Here is a 22,752-nt window from a genome sequence, read left to right as displayed (position 1 = left end):
ATTAGAGAAAAAATAAGTATGTGTAATCAAATGGTGACGAATAAAATTAGGGGATAATTTCACGTGCGTTCTGTCCAAATCCTTATAATTTTTCCGAGCCTTTAGGCAAGGGAAATTATTAGGATTTGGACAAAACGCAAGTGAAATGATTCCCTAATTTCAAGAGTATACCATTTGATTACCTATTAATATCGTAGGTGACGAATTACGTTAGCAATCTTGGCTTTTTGATATGTTTATCCTTGATCGTATCGATCGAGAACTCCACTCTCTCGAACGTTTAGAGCTTAAATTTGGCTTAAGTGCAGAATTTTTCGACAAAATACCTGGTAGAATCCTTCTTGATGCGCTCTTTCGTGTGTTCAGGTTTTCTAAGGCGTCTTTTTATGCCCTGGCATCTTCATTAACTTCGTCGCCATCTTGACACTGATACGCACGGAAGGTTGCCATGGCAATTTTGTAATTTCACATGCGAAATTATCGCTGAAATTTCGCGCCAAAATTAAGGAATAATTCGTCACCTATGATATTAAAATTGTAAACAGCCCAGGCCGAATTAATACAGTGAAACCTCTATTGAGGACACCTTCGGAACCTTCCCAAGTGTCCGCTTAATAGAAGGTGTCAACGGCGAACTCAAACTCCTTCAAAATCGCTCATTAGACCGCTTTTGAAGCAAAAGGACGACTGTATACCACAGATAAGGTAATTCAACGTTTATTTTTCATTGATTTATATACATAGTGTGCGATATATCGCTATAGGTAGGCAAACGGTAAATCCAGTACATTTCCTATAAAATAACAATCGGCTACACAAACATATTGTGTGGGCGCCCTGTGATTAAACAAATCGGACTCACGCTACGCAGTCGTCCGATTTTGTCAATCAATCGTATGATTACAGACCGAATTGAACTCCACAGAAACTGACTCCACTCAGTCCTGTTACCATTAATTGTTTAATTTCCATTTGCAGTTTACAAATAAGAGCATGGGTTCCCTATTTCGTCTCTATAAGGGTAAATACACAAAGCAATACAAATCTCAGTGGTAGCGTCAACGCCTATCATAACGAAATAGGCTTCACTTCAGGTTCACGCGTGCATCGCTCTTTTAAGCTCCCGGGTTAAGCACAGAATAAGGAGCCAGAAGGGTCTTCTTTCATTTTGCCCCTTTTTTCAATGTTATATCAAGAGCCCAATGGCGGATGAGAATGCAGGCCATCAAATCATTTCGAAATTAGTGGAAAATATTTTGTAGACCTTATTTTACCTCCATCTTAATACAATGATATGATGCAATTTATATATTTGCCTTTAGGACTTTTTATAATGCAATTCATTGTAAAAAATGGAATTAAAATGTTCCGTAAAGTAAACATACTGCCATAAAAGTAGCCCATAGAAATAAGTCGGAAGAATTTTACCGTATTCATGTTTTGAAACACTAATATTGATTTCATTTCATGCGCTTGACTGAACTGATGACAAGCCAAGCGTCTTGTCGTAGCGTGACTCTGGCGCGAGCAACAGCAACAAACATGGTCACTGGAGCTGCCCACACGAGGAAGCAACTCTCCTCAAAAAATGGTTGTGCTCCTGGATCGAACGGATTATTTAGCTACAGGAAAAAAAATGGAAATAATGTCGCCGAATCTCGAGATGAGTTCGAAGAAACCCCTTTCCATGCCGCGGTGATGACCTATCTCTCCTATTTCTTTTTAATAATTTTCGGTTATTTCCGTGACTTTACGCGTAACCATGGATTAGAAAAATACAAGGCAGTTAAAGAAAACGGCAATGAGGTGAGAAATAATTTTAATTAAGGTTGGTAGTTATATTTGGGGAAAGAGGTGATTTTTGAGTGCTCGTTCGCTTTGACTACATCGAGAACAATGGAAGTGAAACTCTGGCAAACCGGTATTATGTTACATAACACGTTACAGCACAAAAATATTAGTAAAACGCCTTATGCAGATCGATAGAGAAATATTTATGTGAAAAGCAATAATGGCCTCTGGAAAAAGGAATATTGCTCTTAGCTACTCATGTATAATTTGAACAGGTGACGATTAGAGAGTCTTCAAGAAATTTTATAACCCGGCAGCAAGCTAGGAGAACCTCGATTGTATCAGCCGAAGAATCAGTTTAAAATATTTTTGCTTGGGTAAACTAGGAAATTGAAGGTTTGCATTATTTGAATAGTGGTTTGTAGAGAAGTACCTAAAATCTACTTTTCATTTGTTGTTGTTTCACAATACTATTTAAATTTTTTTTCTAAACTTTGAACTTTTGAAACTTTACGCGTGCGCAACAGCGCGTCTGAAAAGTGGCGTGATCGCTAAAATTTATGCCGGCGCGTAAAAGTCACCTACCCCCGGTTGGGAGCGACTCTCGTTTGAAAGGGACGAGAATACTCGTCGCAAAATAGGAATTAAACATTTTAAGTCTGGTGAGGGCTCTGGCGTTATTTTTGTTGTATGTTTTTCATTTTAGTTAATTAAGTTAGATACACGGCATTCATGGAAAACAGGTATAGTTTAGTGTAATTTTGTGGGTTCTTTCTACACAACCCTAAGCTAAACTTGTTGGGTGACAATATTACCTTTCTATTCTAAACAATCTAAGAGAGAACAAAACCTGCAATTCATCTCCCACCCATGGTAATATGGCGGCGAGCTTCCGTCCCTTCCATATGGGAGTCCCCCCGGATTCCAATGAGAAGTGACTGTCATGTTCACCTTATTTAGAGCTGTGTATTTGATTTGAACCCGTCCGCTTATGTAGTTTTTCTAGTTACACTTTTAGGTTCGGCATTCATAAATATCAATTAGTAACGTCGTTTTAAAGTCCTAGTAGTATTTGTAACATAATTATTTTAATCACAGCTATAAAAATGCCGTGCCTGATTTTGGCTTGTTCGGAAAAAGCGGCTTTTGTATGTGGTATTCGATGGTATGCAAATATTTTTTCGGACCTAACTATAACAGAAACACTTCTAAGTTGTGGTGTAAATTCTCATCCTTCAACAGGTGAATCACTTTTTAACAATTGTTGCTCTTTTAAACTGAAACACTTCAAATTCATTAGTCCTTCTCGTTGTTGACTCAGCTATGAGAATCGTTTTACAATTTGCAGCTGCGGCAAGATATCGAAGAGCTTTCAGTTTTCTATTTATAATTACTTAATAGCAAGATCGTCATAGCGAAAAGGAAAAAAAGGATAGTTCCCTCTTGCACCCATGGCAATTAAGTTTTTAAACAACTATCTGCAAGACCTTGAACAATAATACTACGATCATTGATAAAGAGTTGAGAATTCCGTCCAGAATTCTCTTAAGATCTGCTCAGGTTCTGCCATTAACTCTTTGGCTCTCAGATTGTAGTTTTTCAAAATCTGCTGCTATCCTCTTTCCAATTATTACCGTCGCCGTTTACTGTCTCTATTAGCAACGAGTTGAATTCACTCTCGAGGACTAATCGTTCGTCACTGAATCGTACACGAAAATCTCCCGAAATTGTACCGAGCGGAAAGGAAACCCAGTACAGTATATTTCTTTTGTTGTTTTGAATGCTTTTGATGTTGCGTTCGTCGGCAAACGAGAAAAACCTAACGGACGCCAAATTAACTTATGCAATCAATTGATAAAAGCAAATTTTTTCAGGCAATATTTCGATATAAGTTGAATTTTTCTTGCATAATATTTTCTTCTCAGAAGATTGAATGTTGTTAGGATATATTTTGTAGCTGTGCCAAAATTATTAAACAATCCGCTAATTACCAAATAGTCAAAATGTCAGAAAAAACCGTGAACTATCATAGCGTTATATCAGAAATGAGCGACCACAAGACTGAACTTTTCTGAGTTACCAAAGGGTTTTACAACGCTTGCCTGACTTACACTTCACTTAATGATTCGTCTTTGCACGGCTACACGACCCTTAACTAATTACAGAACAATTTGATGGGGTAGGCTGGCATTCATGATGTGCTTGTTAGGTTTGCTTTTGTTATGATGTACATACAGTGTTGGTATAAATACAATGATCACACACAAAAAAAATACCAGCCATGAAAATGGTTTCCAAATTTAAAAAAGGAAAGGTTTTTAGAGAAATGTTTAAAGACGCAATGAAAGAGTGTAAACAGATCGGATCCATGTTCTAATTCTTGGGCGGATAAAGTCTATAAGGTGGGTATATCGGAAAGTACTCGTTTTAATGATGTTAACTGACCAATGAAGGCAAAGAAGAGTAATTAAGCTGAAATGACTTCGAGGACCTTCCAGAGGTCTGGGGGAATAAGAGAACATAAAATGTTGATAATTTCCTTTTAAGAAACAAGGCGAACCGTTGAACATTGTATCTTGAAAATCAAGGAGGAAACTTTAACTATTGTAGAAAGCAAGGGAACAATAGCAATCCCCATTCTCCCCTTTTGGAGCGGCCCTCACTATTGAGGCGCATCGGTATCGTATCGGTTTCAGCATAATCAACCTATCTTATGCAAATGGCCGAGAGTTGGTTTTCTAAATAATGTCGTGCATTTATTTATTTATTTTCCTCTCCTTCGTTTTGTTAGGGTTTTGTACCACTCTACTCTGATTTTGAGAGTTTCTACACCCGGAACATGTATACTCGTGTTAGAGACTGCTTTAACAGACCGATCTGTAGCGTTCCAGGTGGAGAGATAGACCTGCTTGACAGGGAATCAGAGGACTGGAACTGGACCTTCAGGTATGGTTACCCAGGAGCTTGTTAACAGGCTCTTGACCCCTCGCGCTGAAACTGGGCCTAGTTGGGCAAAAAGTACTGGGACTAGTTTGGAATGGACCTTAATTTCGGCGCTTTTGATTGCGATCGCTTACTTTTTGCCGTATACAGTCAATTATTTCGGACACCCTCAGCTCTGCGATCGCGAATCGTTGTGCTCCATTCCCCACCTCAGAAGCTCAAGGGAGGATGAATGCAAGCTTTAGCTGCAGTGATTTCTGGGAACGCCTGCTTAGTTATGATTGGTTGATAGTATTCAAGGCAACCCAACCAATCAAAACTAACGCTTGTCCTCCCAAACGATTCCAGAAATGGTTGCGCCGTAAGCTTGTACCCATTCCCTTATCGTTTCTGAAGTGGGAAAGCGATCGCGAGAGTCCGTAAGTAAAAATAGGGCCTGAGTAGAATTTGCTTAGAGAACATTTGCATTAGAGAGGCATGGCACATAGTTGTAAGCCGCTCGATTGATGCGCAATATAGGAATCGTAAATCCAGCCAAAAAGACAACCGGATGCGATGATAAAAGACGGATGAATATCTTTTTCAAGTTGTTTGTTAATGTTGAAAGAGAATAGAAAGAAGCTTTACATAGCTACGCCTGGGGAGCTACTTAACATGATTTTATATGGTAAGGCTCTACCTCGAGTTCTAACCCCTTAGTAACCTTTTATATACCACTTTTGGCAAAAAATAGTATCCCTTTCGTGTTCCTTCCATAGAAAAATGGTGCCCATTTCAAATACCTAGTAACAGTAAGTCTTGTTTTCATTACATGCAGCGCTTAATATTAAATTAAATGATACGACTGTAAGGTGCGTCTGTTCAAAATATTTCAATTAAGGGTCTTTTAAATACCAAAATGACAGATTTTTCTACACTTTGACCGTATAGGCCATCATAGGGAGTACCCCAACCCGTAACTTCGCCAGCGGGAGTACGTAATTACAGGAGTGTTTTTCAGTCAAAAATCTGTAATGGTCCATATTATTGGGGTGTCTGTAATAACGAGGTTTCCGCAATGCGAGAGTTCGGTATACTTCACCAAGGGAGCTACTGTGTCGCAAAACGACAGCAGTTAGGCCTCGGCTGATTGTGCTCCTGAAGAGTGGCAAATTATGCAGAAATTAATGTATAAGTCCCTAGATTTCCAAATTATGCTCACGAGTTTCTGTTACTTGGCAGTGCAAAAAAACTTTCAGAAGCATTTCGCAAATAAGTGCCAAGATTTTCGTCTTATGTTCGATGACGTTCCTTTTTCTTTAAATTCACAGTTACCCTGGAACGAAGACCAGGGCGTTGAATCTTGCATCATACAACTATCTTGGGTTCGCCGAGAATTCTGGGCCATGTTCAGAAGCCGCTGACCAGGCGGTACGCAGATACGGTGTTGCGGGTTGTAGCCCAAGAAATGAATATGGTGAGAGAATATTTTTGCATTGAAAAACTTTTGAACTTTTCTTTTAGCATCTATTCCCGATGGTCTAGCAATCGTGCCGCCGTTCCGATATTTTTGTTCGACTTTGTAAAAGATATATGACGACGAAGTAAGATCCTTTTCTTATCTCATTTACGTTACAATGTTAGCCTGTGGTCTGAGAGGGACACCTTGGAAACTTGATGAGCATAGCGAAAGGTTCCTCTAGTCAGTCACGATACCTTTCGTTGGCTAGTCGGTCTACTTGTTCTCACGATCAAAACTCGTGGCATCAGGCCTGATCTGGGGTATTAACGTCGCCTTTCGCTCGCATAATTTTTTCGCAAATTTTTCTAAAACCGCCTAAAGTCGCCTTAAATAAAAAAAAAAGTCGCCTAAAGTTAAGGCACCTTAAGGTCCCATAGTAGGCCTTGGTACCTGTTTAAAATGTTCACATGCGAGTCACGTTTCACGTGCTTTTTGATAGAGTCATTCTAAATAGGTAACTTGGTCATTATAACATGAGCAACGTGTCCCCGACAAAGGACTTATACAGTTCCCATCACAATTTTCCCTAGCTGTCTTCTCTTCTTCCTTTTTTTTTTTGTAATCTGTGTGATATTTAAATTCTTATTATCAGGCACTCTCGCCATTCACAACGAGCTGGAAGGCCTGGTTGCACGGTTTGTCGGTAAACCTGCAGCTATGGTGTTTGGAATGGGATTCGCCACCAACTCCGCAAATATACCCGCCCTGGTGGGGAAAGGAGATTTGATCATCAGTGACAAGCTCAACCACACCTCCCTCATCTTAGGAGCGAGACTTTCAGGAGCTAAAATTAAAGTCTTCAAACATAATGGTAAAATGAATTTAATAACTATGTCTGGTGTATAACATTCGATAAGAATTAGTAAAGCGCCGTAGATGGTTCGATAAGAGCTTTAGCAACGGCGACGGCAACGAGAACTGCTAAAAAGCGAGAGGTTTAGATTGGCAAAACAACATCTCTGCGGCCGAGGAGGATAACACCCTCCTTGATCTACAGTTTTCTTCAGATGATATTCAGCCTCATTCTTATTATTCATTCAAAATAATTCCTAGTTTAAAAACAAGCTAAAACATGCTTACCTTCATCAATGTTAAGTTCATCTTCGATAGTGCACGTTTAGGAGATAAAGGTTAACTTTGTTTAGTTCTGCAAATATTTTCCAAATAGCAGATGTCGTTGGTCGAGTTGTCTTCTTGCGGTTCTTGCTATGTTTTTAGCCAATAGTTCACCTATTTCATCCTCGTGAAATGAGTGAAATGTTCCGCCTTCGGACTTCTCGTTCTTGTACTTTATAGGTATTTACTACCAAAAATCCCAACCTCGTCCCCAGGTCTTCTCGGTTAACCGTTCAATAATCTGGCGATTTTGCTGTACGATTGAGGTCATCAGTTCACATATCGCAAAATTCTTCCAGATTTGGTCGACAGTAGCTGGTTATGATGAATTATACGTGGAATTCAATCAGAAACGGAGAAATATTGTGAATAAATGATATTCCTATTTTCCTGCGCTCGGTTCTAGTAGCACGCTTTTAAAGCACTTGGAGCTGTAGCATTTTTCTCGTTTCTTTTTCACTGTTGAATACCATGTTTTCCGATGTTTAACACCCGTAAACGGAACTCCCTCGCTTTACAAGTATTCAACACCTGAAAAGTGCGGTGAGGGGGAGCGATATGTCCGCTGTAGCCTGTTTGCGCCTTTTGCATTGTTTCCCAAGCAGCCGATTTTGTCTCGTCGCGCAAAGGTCCTCCCCAAGGGAAGGGGGAGGAGCGTTGGGTTACGAGACAAAAACGGCTGCAAGGGAGGCTACCCATTGCACAGGTTGAGCACAAGACTCAACTGCTAAAGTCTGATTTGCGTCCTGATTGGTTCAAAGGGGGAGGGTGCAACTTGAAATGGATGGCTTAATATTAAACAACCCTACTCTCCGCGTTTATTGCTCAGGCAACGTCGTTTTTTATATTTTCTTTGTCTTCAATACTTTTCGAAGATATGAAGTGTTTAGAGAAGACCCTAAGGGAAGCTGTTGTCCAAGGACAACCAAGGACGCACAGAGCGTGGAAAAAGATTTTAATAATTGTTGAAGGAGTTTATAGGTAAGTCTAAAGGAAAGTTGCTTCGTCTGCGTCGAACCTCGGATGTCTCTTTCACCATGTGTAATTAGAGATATGTCCAGGTTTACTCTGTTTCGGAATTTACATTCACAAAATTTTGCTAGAATGTTACGAAAATTGCGAAATAACGAAATTTTGTAAGGCCGTTGACGAAAAGTGACGAGGAACTATAAATAAGGCCAAATAAGGCCCTTGACGAAACAGGTGTGAAATTAACCCAAGAGAGTCCCTACCGTTACTGCCCTACCTTTGAAGTTCCCCGCCCTTTCTCTGTCATTTGGCTCGTTTCGTGCAATTTCTTGAGGTACCTGTGGAGGAGTCTGATGCTGCACAATGTTGGCGCATTCACAATTTCAACACTAGTCACTGGAATCTAACCCCTGTTGTCTTTTGCGTGAAGCTTTTCATAGGACAACCAAATTTTTGCACAGGTACCTCGACCGCTGATCCAAAAAGTCTTGCATTGCTAAGATATTCTGAATTATGAGAATCAATTCATATTAATGAGATGATAATAGAATCGCACCATGCAAGATAAGTCAAGACAGTTCTTGGATTATGGATTTCACGCTATGAATTCCGGATTTCTTGTCAGTGGAACGTGGTCTCCGGATTCCAATTGTTAGCGGATTCGGGATTCCTTTAGCTGAATTCTGGATTTCAAAGCCCTGAGATTCTTTTAGCAAAAGTTTGCTGCATTGTGGAATCCACATTACCTTACATGAGAAAAGAAAATCATATACAATCAATCCTCTTACACACGTCATGTGGCAAACACTGCAAGTTTTGGCTTACGAGGCATGCAAATTCACATCCAAATTTACATCTTCATTTTATTTTATTTTTTAAGCATGGAAGGTTCATTAGCCAAGCTTACAGAAGTAGTTGCCCTTAAAAAGAAATACAAAGCGTATCTTTACTTGGACGAGGCCCACAGCATTGGTGCCATGGGTCCTCGTGGAAGAGGCGTGACTGATTACTTTGGAGTGGACCCTAAAGATGTCGACATCATGATGGGTACATTTACTAAGAGTTTTGGTGCAGCAGGGGGGTACATTGCGGCGTCTGAGGTAAGAGCCCTAGTGGCCCTGCGTAATGTTGGCTTCTCTATAGTGTAACATAAAAAATCCTGTAAACAGGGGGCGGATCCAGAAAGTTCAGAATGGGGCGGCGGGGACATATGGCATTTATTTATTTATATATAGATACAATTTTATTTTTACCGAGAATTCTCTAAAAATAATACAAGATTTCACAGAAAAATGTTTCGCCGCGGTCCACTCTCGGTCGACCTCTAAATCCGTTTGTGGTAAATGGTTTGAACCCAGGAGCGTGTCATAAGTAGCTAAAATATGATCGTCTTGGCGAGTGTTGTCCTGAATATGACTATTGGTAGACGTGGCTGACGTTTTGAAAGCCTGTGTGAAAGTCATTATTAGAGCCTAAGTGAATTGTGACTCGTCAGTGGATAGTTCCATTAAAATCTCGATATTGACCCGATTGCTCAAATAGGTCGCTTTAGGTTTGGTCGTCTGTAAGTTTTGCCACAATGTTACTGGCTGAAAGGTGTGCGTTTTGATCCGTTTTTTGGACTCTTTTATTTTTGTAATTTCGGTCGTAGTATACTCTTTTGATATAGTTGCATCCAGTTTATAATGATTGCTGATTACTATTTTCTGATTCCCCCCAATTTTATCGCAACAACCAAGCGTCCCCCTCGCGTTTGTCTAAAAACTAAATGTTTATAGATTGTTCAACTCCCTTCTTATCACCAATACACGATAACTCTTTTGTACTAGGAGATAATAAACCATATCCGTGGAAAATCCCATAGCGCTACATACGCATCCTTCATGTCCCCACCAGTGGCGATGCAAATTATAAAGTCAATGAAAATCATCATGGGAGAGGACGGTACGAATAGAGGTATCGACATCCTTCCATGCAGTCCAAATACTGTTTATAGAATGACGTTCATTCCAGTTAAATTCTGGATTTGAATACAGGGCATTTAACCTCCGAGCAAGCTCTCCATGGCCATTACGGGGAGTCTTCCCCTCCCGGCTCGCTTCTCTCGCCATAAATGGAGAGCTTGCTACTGTAGCAGGCTACAGAACACTGGAATCGACAATCAGCTACAATCGAGCCTAGTGCTATTCCTTCTGTAGCCTGAGAAAATAGCCGGCACTTCCCGACGCCACCAAGGTGGTTTTCCCGCCAAATAGGGACTTTAAGATCTAACTACGCGGACGGCAACGAGAACGTTAAAAGAAACAAACAATAATTTCTATAAGCAAAACAATAACTTTTCACGTACATCACGCTTTTTTGTACATTTCTTTGCCCGTTTTTGCACTACTACGACGTGAAAATGCATAATTTCGCGTTTTATGGAAGACATAAAAAAGCAACGACGAAATTTTATTTCTCTTTTTGAACTTGGATATGGTCCCTAGGAATTAAATTCCAGACCGGGGTTCCCCTACATTTGACAAAGTAAGTGGGTATGAATAACTGCGATAAAGGCTGAAAGAACGCAAATTCACTTTTTAAGCGACGTTTTTGTTGCCTTCGCGTCGTCGGATCTTAATGTCCCTAATGACGTCTGAGGGGGAACGCGCACAGAAATTCCATACTGATGACGTGTCACTTACCCATTTCTGGGGAGTATGTCTGATCGATTCAAGAAAAATTTCCCTCGCTGCACGACCAATCAAAAGAACTACCCAGATCTTGGTAGTGGCACGTCATCACTATAGAATTTCTGTGGTCGTTTTATTCTCAGACGTCATTTCGCGGGGAAACCACCGTGGTAGCGTCGCAAAATGTAGGCTGTTTTCTTTAAATGTAATTAACATAATCTCAAAATTCTATCCTAAATTTAACTGGAAGCCAGTGTAATGACTGTAAAACTGGAGTGATGTGTGAAAATCTAGGTATATTAAAAATTAGTCTTGCGGCAGAGATCTGAAGGCGTTGACGTTTTGTTATATGTATGGAAGACCATATAGAATACTGTTACAATAATCGATACGTCCTATTGTTAGTGCAAGAACCAATGTTTGTCTTGCTTTGGTACTTAAATATTTTCTTATACGCCTGACATTTCTAAGATGGTTATACGCGGCTTTACATGTGTTGTATTTTAGTCATCCTGTAGGCTAAGATTAATGTCAATCCTGAATCAGACGATTACTTCAAGTCGTTTTTACTCCCTCAAAGAAACGACTCGAAGTAATCGTATGAAATTCAGGCTATGTCAATCCAAGTTCCTAAATTTTTATCGGCGGAAACAAAGGGTCGGTACACGAGCATCCCCAACTGTAAGACAGTCAACTTGAACCCTTGTCAATTGCTGTCGCGTACCTATAATGATAACTCTTGTCTTATCGTCATTAATCTTGAATTTATCACACAACATCTACGCTCTCGCGAACGCAGAGCTCCATAGCAGAAATAGCTTCGTTAGCAGTCAAGGCACAGTCAGCCGGCTTAAAGGCTAAATGCGTGTCGTCTGCATAAGCATGTACATTTAGCAAGTGTCGTTTGACCACAAATAATTGTTGCTATGAATTGTTTTGTTTTCAATCATACTAGGTAGACAAAGGATTACGGCCTTGGCAGAGAATAGCAGGTAAGCGTAAAATGTCATGAAAATTTGGATACAATTTCACAGGCAGTTTCAACGGTATGAGAAAGAAGGAAGGTCCCGAAGACGCTTTTTGAGATTAGCAAAAGTGGTGGAACTAATAGTGGTGGAGATAGATATATGACTTTTGATTCAGTACAAAGATAAATAAAAGCTTAGTTAAAATTTCTAAAGAATATAAATGCTTTAGATTTGAACCTCGCTCTTACACGCCGCTGTTTAACAGGTACTTTAGACAAAGATTGAAAGACATGGGATTTATCGTGTATGGCCATGAAGCTTCAGCAGTGGTGCCCATTCTTCTTTACTTGCCGGCAAAATGCGTGTAAGTCAAGCTTTAACTTTATAGAAGATTTATTTCTTGTCTTATTGAAATGTTGCTTAATGTCTTTCTGCACTTTTGCATGCGTATGCGAAGGTGTTTTTGCATCTGTCCCAAGTGTTGTCACTCACAATCCATCTATACTCTCTTTCAGCGCCTTCTCTAGGGAATTGTTGAAAAGAAACATAGCTGTAGTAATAGTTGGGTTTCCTGCCACCTCCATAATCGAAGCCCGGGCGAGAATCTGTCTCTCAGCATCACACTCGAGAGAAATGTTAGACAGGGTAAGCTAAGGTCTCTTTGCAAGGGTGTGGCTAACTGTACGGACGGTACGCACGTGCATACCAAAAAATATATAATTATATAGATTAAAAAACGAATTTTCTGGAAAAAATAAAATAGATTAAAAAGCACAACATTTCTTAATTCATTTAATTCTGCTTATTTTTATGAAATAATCTTTTCCTAAAACAACAGACTTTTCCTTTTTACACCCAAATTTCGGTTTCCGGAGAAGAAACGCGTGATTTATTAGTGGATCGATACATTCAGAAAAAAAGGCGGGAAAAACGCGTACATATATAAAGCATCAACATGCTGTTGTAAGGGGAGGGTGGGTTAGAGGTATCTGGAAAATTGTGCGTACCTCTAGAATATCCTAGTTACCGCCCTGCTTTGTCATAAATTATTTGTAATTGTAGTTGTCTGCATGCCTTAGCCTTTTGGTTTGTTGTGTTGTCTAAGGATTATCTGGTTGTTTTTTAGGCGCTGGAAGCCATCGATGAAGTAGGTGACATACTCAAGGTGAAGTATTCACGGAGGACACCCACAACATATCAATGAAGCTGAAGTGACATTTAGTTTTTTAAATTGGGCGGAGCTGGATATAAAATTTAATTTAGTGACTAAAAGTTCGTTTTATGTATCTAAAATGAATAGTCACGTGACCAGCATCTATGCAAATTTATTGGACCAAAAGAAAGCGTTTTCATAAAAAAAGTCAACTCCCACAGGACTGCTTTGGAACCCCAACATGGCGGACGTTTCGTTGTCTTGGAACTATGGCCGCCGTGATGTCATGTAAAAAGGCTCTATTAATACCCAAGGAAAATGGTTGGGCGACGAGGGGGATGGGGTCGATCGCTAATGATAGTTGCGCACGCTCGTGTTCATAGTTACTCGTTCATACGGTAACATACACAGCAAGCCAATCTCTCTCAGCGGCAGTAAACTGACATAAATAGGAATGCTCTTAGAATTTCTATGCGATTTTGTTAAATGCGACTCAATGTTTCTAGAAGAAATAAATACCCAAGGAAAATTGTTGGGTGGCGGCGACGATTGGGTATCGCTAATAATGGTTGCGATTGCGCGTGTTCATACGTCGAGCCTGTTTACATGGAGGTGGGGGACCCCAGATAGGTGAGGTAACATGTGGTGGGTCACCCCACCCATCATGTAAACGTGATCAAATTAAAATAAAAGATTATATGGACAGGCGGGTTACCCCACCTAAGCGGGTTACCTCACCTACCTGGGGTCCCTCACCTCCATGTCGACAGGCCCTTACTCGTTCACACGGTAACATATACACAGCAAGGAGATCTCTCCGAGGCTATGTTGACACAAAAGCTATCCGCTATAGTTTGAACACCTCTTCGATATGTGACTCTCCGCTTTAGAGATCTAAAATGAAAAAGTGAGCTTTTTCTGGAGAAAACACGGTGGAAGTGTTATTCAATGAAGGCCTCCCTGGCCTAGCGTGAGTAAAAACTCAAGGGGACTCGGAGAGGGGAACCTCTTGTTTCTCGTACCTCAGTCTTCCCTCCCCCCACCACCGGCTGGAGCTTATCATTATTTCAAACTTTTATTAAATACTCCACAGCGTTACAATACTAACGTTACATGGCATTGCATAATATTGCACTACAATACATTACAAATACAATACATTACATTATAGAGCGGTTTTCACTTGACTGTCGTAAAACCAAAACCAAAGTAAATACACTAGCCAACCAAAGGGCGTAGTAAAACCAAAACCAAACCAATTCCTCAATTACTTTTGACAGTCAAGTGAAAACCGCTCTAAACTTTAACACTAAAGTAACTATACAAAAAAAAAACGTTCGGAGTATACGCGTTACTAGGGTATAGAGTCCAAAGGCAGAGCCCACTTCTTATTAAAATTGTCCATTTCATTTGTTTTAACGCATATAGCCTTTTCTGTTTCATACTTAATTTTAACCTTGGATGAAAAGGCAGTTGTACTTGGAAGAGTCTGATTTCTTCTACAACCCCATCAGTATAGTTTAGCGATCAGTATCAAATAATTCAGCTTAGGACAATTTGTATATAATATTCCGGTAATTGCAAGGCCAGAAAGACGAATTCTCTTGTCAATGTGTAAAAGTAATATTGAAATTCCTTCCAAAACTGCTTGGTGTGTCTGCTTTCGAAAAAGATGAGGTAAAGGGATTCCGAATCCGTTTTGCGTAGTAAACATTTATCCTCTTGGATGCAACCTATTTTCCATAACTTATTATTGGTAAGCAGACGGTTATTACCATCAAGGAGGTGTCTATAAAGTGCATAATCTTAACGGATACACTCCCCCTCTCACCTTGAAACATAAGACAGTTAATTGATAGGGAAGGGAAATTTAAGTTGTTAGTAACTTGGCTTATTGAGGACCTTAAATGGACAGAACGTGTAAATGAGGTCACATCATCATGCTATAAAGTGCTAGCCGCACTATAAGAAAGATCAAGAATATGACACCACAAGATACTAAGAAGTCTCTTGTTCAAATCCTCGTGCTATCCAAACTTAACTTTAATGTCTCCGTGACTTATCCACTTCCCGCATATCTGCAGAAAAGAGTACAACGCGTTCAGAATGCTGCTGCTGGTTTTGTCTTGAATAGTTTCTGCTCAGAAAGGGACGTCCTTGAGCTTGGCTGGCTACCTACACTAGAAAATACGGAATTGAACATTCTTAGAGGGTGCGAATGGGATTAACAGTTATCTGATATTTGGCCAAAAAAACAGTAGTTAACTGATAATTGGCCAAAAAAATTAGTAGTTAACTGAAAAATGAAAAGTGATATTATTATTCATTCAAAATATTTCTCCGTTTCTGATTGGCTAAAAGCACACGCATAAGTCACCATAAACAGCTACTGTTGACCAAATTTGGAAGAATTTTGAGATTAATTATCAACCGATGACGTCAAAAGTGCAGCACAGTTGGAGGTGAATGTACCGTTAACCGAGAAGACCTGGGGACGAGGTTGAATTGTTATGATTGTGAAAAGAAAAATGGCCGAACAGTCGGCGGAACATTTTACTGATTTCACGACGAACTATTGTCTAAAAACATAGCAAGAAGACAACTCGACGGACAACATCTGCTATTTCAAGAGACTATAAAGGGGACAGAGACGGAATCCCCTATATACACCCTATTCCATAGGTAATTCGTCTCGAGTTATTTTTAGAATCGGGATAAAGTTACTTCGCGCGAGGCGTGGATGTTTCGTGGAGGCTTCGCATGACCAAACGCCGTGCAAAACATGTCGGGCGAGAGACAATGAAAGCGTAGAAAGATCGAGAGCAATTTCCTGAATATTGAAGCGAAATGAGTCGGCGCTCACCTGGGAAAAAGGAATCGCTGGACTCTTTGACAACCCGTGAAATCAGTTTAACTCGAAGTTGTCGTAACCTCAGTGCTTTAATAAAATGAGCAATTTCGCCGGTCTATTGAAACCGGTCGTTTGTACAATTTAGGGAGTTTAAGATCCAACGACGTGGATGACAGCTAGAACGTCAAAAAAACAATAGGTTTAATTAGCAAAACAACAACTTCGCACGTGCAACACACTTTTTTGTTTATTTGTTTCCCGTTTTTGCACGACTACGACGTGAAAATGCCTAATTTCGCGTTTTATGGAGGACGTAAATAAGCAACGACGAAATTTTATTTCTCTTTCCGAGCTTGAATATGGTCCCTTGAAATTCAGCTTTAGGAGGGTTCGCCTACAATTGACAAAGTAAGTGGGTAGGAATAATCGCTATAAAGACTGAAAAAAATAAACATCAAACCAGAAATTGCTCTCTTCAAACTGTAAATTATAGATGATCCTGAGAGAATATTTTTGAGTTAAGGATTTCCCTGCTGTACTGTTTGCTCTATACAAGAAAGGAAGGGCGATTCTTTTTTTATTTCGGTTTCGCTGACACAGCTTTCGCAGAAATCTCGCTGTAGTCGTTTTCGCCGACAAAAGGAATAGCAAAATCGCTCTCCGCGTCTTCCCCCATTTTGTTCTGCGTCATTTCGTGAAGGACGAGTGGCTCTCAGCGTGGGTCATCCACGCGGAACACATTCGAGCAATGTGATTGGCTGTTGTCTAATCCTCCTTGAGATCTGTGGTGTTAAAAATAACTCGAGACGAATTACCTATGGAATAGGGTGTATATGGGGGATGCCCTCTCTGTCCCCTTTATAGTCTCTTGCTGTAATATGTTCTTCTATGATACCGCGTTGATGTTCTTCAACACGGTATGGGCGTGGTCTTAGGAGTGGGTGATCACCTGTATCAATGCGATGCCTCACCAGTCCAGTACGTCCAAGTTCCTCTGGAGTTAATGCAAAAATATCTCTGTACTAAGATAGAAGGGACTGCAGTTTCACTTTCTGTTCTGCGTTTAAATTGGTCGAAGAGAGTAGTAGTAGTAACCTTTATTTAACTAGGGTAATCCCTTCAGAATACTTAAAAGTATATCTGTTATCAATAGGAGCCCTAAATCTTAGGAGAGATCTACAGGAATCCACCGTACCTAAAAAGATGGCGACTGGTACATTTACCCACAGTTCTTAGGGCATGAAAACCATAAAATTGCTCATAAAAACGCACAGAAACGTTTTATAAACTTCAAACTTATGATAGGCAATGTTGCTATTACAGGGACGAATTTCGCCCCCCCCCCTCCCCCCCCCAAAAAATATGACTTAATGTGTAATTGGCCGTGTTAGGTTCGAAAGGAATTGTGGTAAAATGCGCAGCCGCCATCTTTTTTCGTACGGTGGACTGGAGAAGCGTCAGCAGTCGAAGGGGGCGGTGTCTGGGCGTGGTCATCAGTAGTAATTACAGACATAGTGGATGCTGAAGGACTAAACAATCCCACGTTGGTTCGGCGATAACTAGTCACAGGCTTATTTGTAGGATTAAGTACTCGAATTGGGATGGTGAAATCTGGAGATAGACTTTCCAGCTGTGAAGCACCACAAATATGGTATCGCTAAACTAATCTGGAGTCAGGTTCAACCAAACCTGTGCATCCTGCTGGCAAAGGAATATTAGGTTTAACTGGAATAACAGACTCAGACATAGGAAGTAAGATGTTTAACCGTTAATTGGACCCTCAGTGCTCGCGTGGCTGCTATGAAGGTCGATGGCATACTTTCATGGGAGCTAAGGAGCCACTTTTTGAAAATCCCCACAACAAATTGGACTGCTGAGCACTTAGACGGGAGAAACCGTGCCCGTGAGTCAACCCCAGTACTCGAGACCGCGAGTGCCATTCCGGCTAAGCAACTTGCGGTTATGAAACGCCACTGATTTCCCATTACTCTCCAATTCTAAACAAGAATAGAATACTCTGAGGGGAATTCGTAAAAAAAAAAATAAAATTAGAGGAGCCTGCTTTCTAAGACTCAAGCTGTGTCGAGAGTTTAGCTGGAAGCGGCAAGAGGCCTCAGTGAGGCCTTGCAAAATGAGGATTCAAAATGAAAGCGCTGTATCTTCGTCATTGCTTTGGAAAAATAATCGATGGAGGCAAGTATGTACTCATTGGCTTAATAACAGGCTTTCTAACTTTCCAGTCGCCTCTCGGACTGCCGGGTATTTAGCCAGTGCGAAAACGTGCCCGTTAGTCACGTGCTGTAACTCGCTTGGCGATTGTAAATGAAGATAGAATACTTTCAGACGATTAGAAAAAGGGATTTCGAACAAAATTCCAAAATAATTCTGACTGCTGGACATTTAGTTTTTTTAAGACCCTTCCCGGCTTCCGGGCATATAGCCACAGCGATATAAATGAGTAGAAAGAATTTTTCCGTAATCATGTTCACTAATATCATTGATTTCATTTCATGCGCTTGACTGAACTGATTGACAAGCCAAGTGGCTTCATTCATAGCAGAGCTCTCTCGCGCGAAGCGCGCAGCGGAGCACCATGGGTAAGAAAATGTGGTAAACTACCCATCCAAGAAAATTTGGTAATCACGTGACCGTACACTGCCCGAGAGACCGTACGTCCGCACCACAGGCATACCAATGTAAACGAAATTCAATCAACAGGTATGGCAACCCAAATCAATCTCGAGGTTATTTTGACGGGAAATCGCATAGCCACCTGCGTCTTGTAAAGCAGAAACAACTAAAGAGTCAATGAAGAGGAAAATGGAAAGCGGAAATTGTCTCTGTATCCGTGTTTTCTAAAGTATTAAGTTTAGATTAATTGTCATGTCCACAAATTTGGAATATAGAGCAAGAGAAACACAGAGAAAAAGAGAAAGTAGGCGGCAGGCCAGCGAAGTTCAACGAGAAAAAGGGCGACAGAGATTTAGAGCGAGAGATAAAAAACAAAGGAGACATTTTTTTGTTGGAAGAACAACATGAAAATTTTGTAACGGCGGTGACAAAATGAGAAATGCTAGCGGCCACCAATGCAAGGTGAAAATGAGCGGCAGTGAAAAAAAAGTGAACGAAAAAAAAGTGTAACTTAGGGCCTGTTTACATGGAGTGGGGGACCCCGGTCTAGTGGGTTTGGTTTCTTTTGTTTTCACGCTCTGGAGGACACAAAACAAAAGAAACCTACCCCACTAGAACGGGTCCCCCACTCCATGTAAACAGGGAAGTTTCTGGAAGTTTCACGTTGTAGTCGTGCAAAACAGCGGCAAAGAAATGTACAAAAAAAGTGTGCTGCACGTGTAAAGTTGCTTTTTAGCTAATTAGACCTATTGTTGTTTTTCACCGTTCTCCGGCGTTGCCTTCGCTGCTTAGCATTACATGATTTTATATTTTGTTTGAACAACTATAAATATTGTCGAGTGCTTCGCTTTTAGCCCTATGTGTGACTCTGGCAGGAGCAACCAGGAAAAAGTCAACAGCAACAAACATGGTCAGTGGAGCTGGCCCCGCGAGAAAGCATCTCTCCTCAAAAAATGGTTGTGCTCCTGGATCGAATGGATTATTTAGCTACGGCAAAAAAGATGGAAATTATGTCGCCGAATCTCGGGATGAGTTCGAAGAAACTCCTTTCCATGCCGCGGTGATGACCTATCTCGCGTACTTCTTTTATATAATTTTCGGTTATTTCCGTGACTTTTTGCGTAAACATGGATTAGAAAAATGCAAGACAGTTAAAGAAAACGGCAACGAGGTAAGAAATAATTTCAATAAAGGTTGGTAGTTATATTTGAGAAAAGAGGTGAATTTTGAGAGCTCATTCGCTGTAAATACATTCTAATCGAGAACAATGGAAGTAAAACGCTGGCAAACCGGTGTTTACATAACACGTTAGGCCATCCCCTTTTTTTATTCCGTTTAGCATCGTTCCACCTACCCAAATTTTTGACATTTCAAAAAAAAAAAAAAAGAAGTAACAACGTAGTTAAACCATTTTTCATTTGAAATAATCCTTTTAATCTGAAAAATGAGCATAGTAACAGTGTAAAGAAAAACAAGAACAAAAACAGGAACATTTTTTACAGTATATTGTGCATTTTGTTAATCCATGATATGTAAATGTTAACTTTTAACGTCATCATGGGGAACCAGGACCTCCTATTCCGAGACTTCCTGTGATTTTTGATTTTAGGTTTTTTTTTTCAATCCGACCGGCCGACCCAATATCAGGAAACGCATTCGACGCTGAACGAAAAAAGGGGGGATGGCTTTACAGCACAAAAATATTAGTAACACGCCTTATGCAGATCGATTGAGAATTATTTATGTGAAAAGAATAACGGCCACTGGCAAAAAGAATATTGCTCTTAGCTACACATATATAAATTGAAAAGGGGACGATTAGAGAGTCTTCAAGAAATTTTATACCCCGTCAGCAAGCTAGGAGAACCTCGACTGTATCCGGTCGAAGAATCAGTTTGAAATGCTTTTGCTTGAGTATACTAGGAAATTGAAGGTTTAGGGACGAGAATACTCTTCGGAAAATAAGAATTATTTTTAAAACCTTAGGGCTCTGGCCATATTTGAGTTGTGTAGGAGACCCCTGACCAAAACAGACAACCAAATAAGTGCTGTAGTAATTTTAATTGTTCTAAAGAAGTTGACAACGGTGTGGGTTCTTTCCGCTTAACCCCTAAGCTAAACCTATTGGATAACAATATGCGCTTTCTATTCTAAACAACCTAAGAGAGAACTAAACCTACAATTTCTTCCCCACTCCAAAGTAATGTAGCGACGAGCTTCCGTCCCTTCCATATGGGAGTCCCCCCGGATTCAAATGCGGATGTGTATTTGATTTCAACCCGTCAGCTTCTGTATTTTCTGTATTTCAGTTTCTAGTAACACTTTTAGGTTCAGCATTCAGAAAAATATCAAGTCGTAACTTTGTTTCAAAGTCCTAGTAATATTTGTAACATAATTATTTAAAAAAAAAAAAAAAACAGGTAGAAAATGCCTGATTTTCGCTTTTTGAATGGATCTCTATTACGTTCGGAAAAAGCGACTGATGTATGTGATATTCAATGGTATGCAAGTATTTTTTTGAACTAACAGAAACGCTTCAGTTGTTGTGTAAATTTTCACTCCTTCAACATGCATATGCAAATCAATAATTAATAACTATTGCTCGTTTAAACCGGAAACACTTCAAATTCATTAGTCTTGTCTTTGTTGACTCAGCTGTGAGAATCGTTTTACAATTTGCAGCTGCGACAAGATATCGAAGAGCTTTTTTTCTTTTTACTTACCAGCAAGTTATTTTTATAGCGAAACGAAAATAAGGATAGTTCACTCTTACACCAATGGCAAAAAAAGTTTTTAAACCACTATCTACAAGTAGATCGAGTTAAATAAATGATATTTTAAAAGGTGCAAGACCTTGAACAATTATACTACGTGAAAATTTCCTCTAGAAATTCTCTTAAGATCTGCTCAGGTTCTTCCATTTTCTTTGGCTCTCAGATTGTAGTTTTTCAAAATCTGCTGGTATCCTCCGTGGTTTACTGTCTTTATTAGCAACCAGTTGAATTGACTCCCGAGGACTCATGATCGTTCGTCACTGAATCGTACACAAAAATCTCCCGAAATTATGCCACGCGGAAAAGGAAACCCAGTTCGGTAGCTTTCTTTTGATGCTTTTGAATGCTTTTGATGTTGGGTTCTTCGGCAAACGAGAAAAACCTAACGGACGTCAAATTACCTCATCAAATCAAGATTAAATCAATTTACAATAGCAGATTTTTTCAAGCAGTATTTCGTTATAAGTTGAATTTTGCATAATATTTTCTTCTCTGAAGATTGGATGTAAATGTTGTATCTAAGAGGATCTCTGTTGACTTAGTTGTTAGGATATATTTTGCAGTTGTATCAATATAATTAACAATCCACTAAAAGTACTTAATTACCAAATAGTCAAAATGTTAGGAAAACAACTATTGTAGCGATATATCAAGAAATGAGCGACCACAAACTGTTTGATTTTGCTGCTTGACTGTAGATTTAGTCTTGTTTTTGACCATGAGTTGTGATGTTTAAATCTGGAAAGCGTTAAGCCTTTTAAACTTGCTGTTGTTCGTGTTTACTGATCTTTAAACCCATGCTGTAACAATTGAAAAGCCGTTGAGGTCACAGAGCTGAAATCTTTTCTAAGGTACCAAAGGTTGCCTGACTTGCATGTATTGATTTGTCTTTGCACGGCTTACACAACCCCTAACTTACAGAACAATTTCATGGCGTAGGCCTTTATGTGGTTAAGGCTTGCTTTTTATTGCATGTAAACACAGTGAGTAAAAATGATGATCACTCAAAGAATACAATGAAAATGATTTCAAAATTTAAAAAGGACAATGTTTTTAGAGAAATGTTTAGAGACGCTATGAGTAGTCATAATAATTAGGGAGTTTAGGATACGGAGACTACGGACTACGAACTACGGCTGGAAGAGCGTTGTCCTTTGTTTGTAGCACTGGGTTGAGTCGTGCAAATATAGAACGCTAAGATTGCACTACAGACAGCAGACTACGAGAGAAGAGGCGGAGAGGGCAACAACACGCAAAGATTTTCTTGTTTTCATCACAGTTCACAAAAATGCAAGTCAGTTTTGCATGTGATCTTATCTTTAGAACAACAAACATATTCTTCCGGCCATACTTGAATGAAGGAAGCAATTACTTCCGCTGAAA

At 39.8% G+C, this 22,752-nt stretch overlaps 3 protein-coding genes across 4 annotated transcripts in view; 2 read left to right on the top strand and 1 right to left on the bottom strand.

Annotated features, from left to right (window-relative positions):
- LOC140944987 (L-asparaginase-like) overlaps positions 1–22,752 on the bottom strand; it is a 255,222-nt gene that overhangs the window by 210,090 nt on the left and 22,380 nt on the right. The gene's annotated exons all lie outside the window — the stretch shown is intronic.
- On the top strand, positions 1,376–13,164 carry LOC140943264 (serine palmitoyltransferase 2-like). The gene is made up of 11 exons (XM_073392333.1): positions 1,376–1,806; positions 4,583–4,737; positions 6,045–6,190; positions 6,828–7,046; positions 8,227–8,332; positions 9,201–9,420; positions 10,150–10,276; positions 11,948–11,984; positions 12,226–12,324; positions 12,476–12,605; positions 13,087–13,164. The coding sequence occupies exons 1-11, from the start codon at positions 1,468–1,470 to the stop codon at positions 13,162–13,164; spliced, it is 1,656 nt and encodes a 551-aa protein (XP_073248434.1). The 5' UTR covers positions 1,376–1,467.
- LOC140944986 (serine palmitoyltransferase 2-like) overlaps positions 19,503–22,752 on the top strand; it is a 17,900-nt gene continuing 14,650 nt past the window's right edge. Inside the window, exon 1 of the mRNA XM_073394102.1 lies at positions 19,503–19,766. Within this exon, the coding sequence (XP_073250203.1) occupies positions 19,503–19,766 (264 nt within the window). The remainder of the gene's footprint in view (positions 19,767–22,752) is intronic.

The sequence above is a fragment of the Porites lutea genome, chromosome 7, assembly GCF_958299795.1.
Source record: "Porites lutea chromosome 7, jaPorLute2.1, whole genome shotgun sequence".
Classification (NCBI taxonomy): Eukaryota; Metazoa; Cnidaria; class Anthozoa; order Scleractinia; family Poritidae; genus Porites; species Porites lutea.
The sequence above is the reverse complement of the archived record's forward strand: the minus strand, read 5'-3'. Positions and strand labels throughout refer to the sequence as shown.

Bases quoted from the DNA above. Each gene is read 5' to 3' on its own strand.
- LOC140943264 (XM_073392333.1), top strand. From the start codon at position 1,468: ATGCGCTTGACTGAACTGATGACAAGCCAAGCGTCTTGTCGTAGCGTG. The intron at 6,191-6,827 runs GTGAGAGAATAT...TCTTATTATCAG, and splicing joins TAGCCCAAGAAATGAATATG to GCACTCTCGCCATTCACAAC. The intron at 9,421-10,149 runs GTAAGAGCCCTA...CTTTTGTACTAG, and splicing joins GGTACATTGCGGCGTCTGAG to GAGATAATAAACCATATCCG.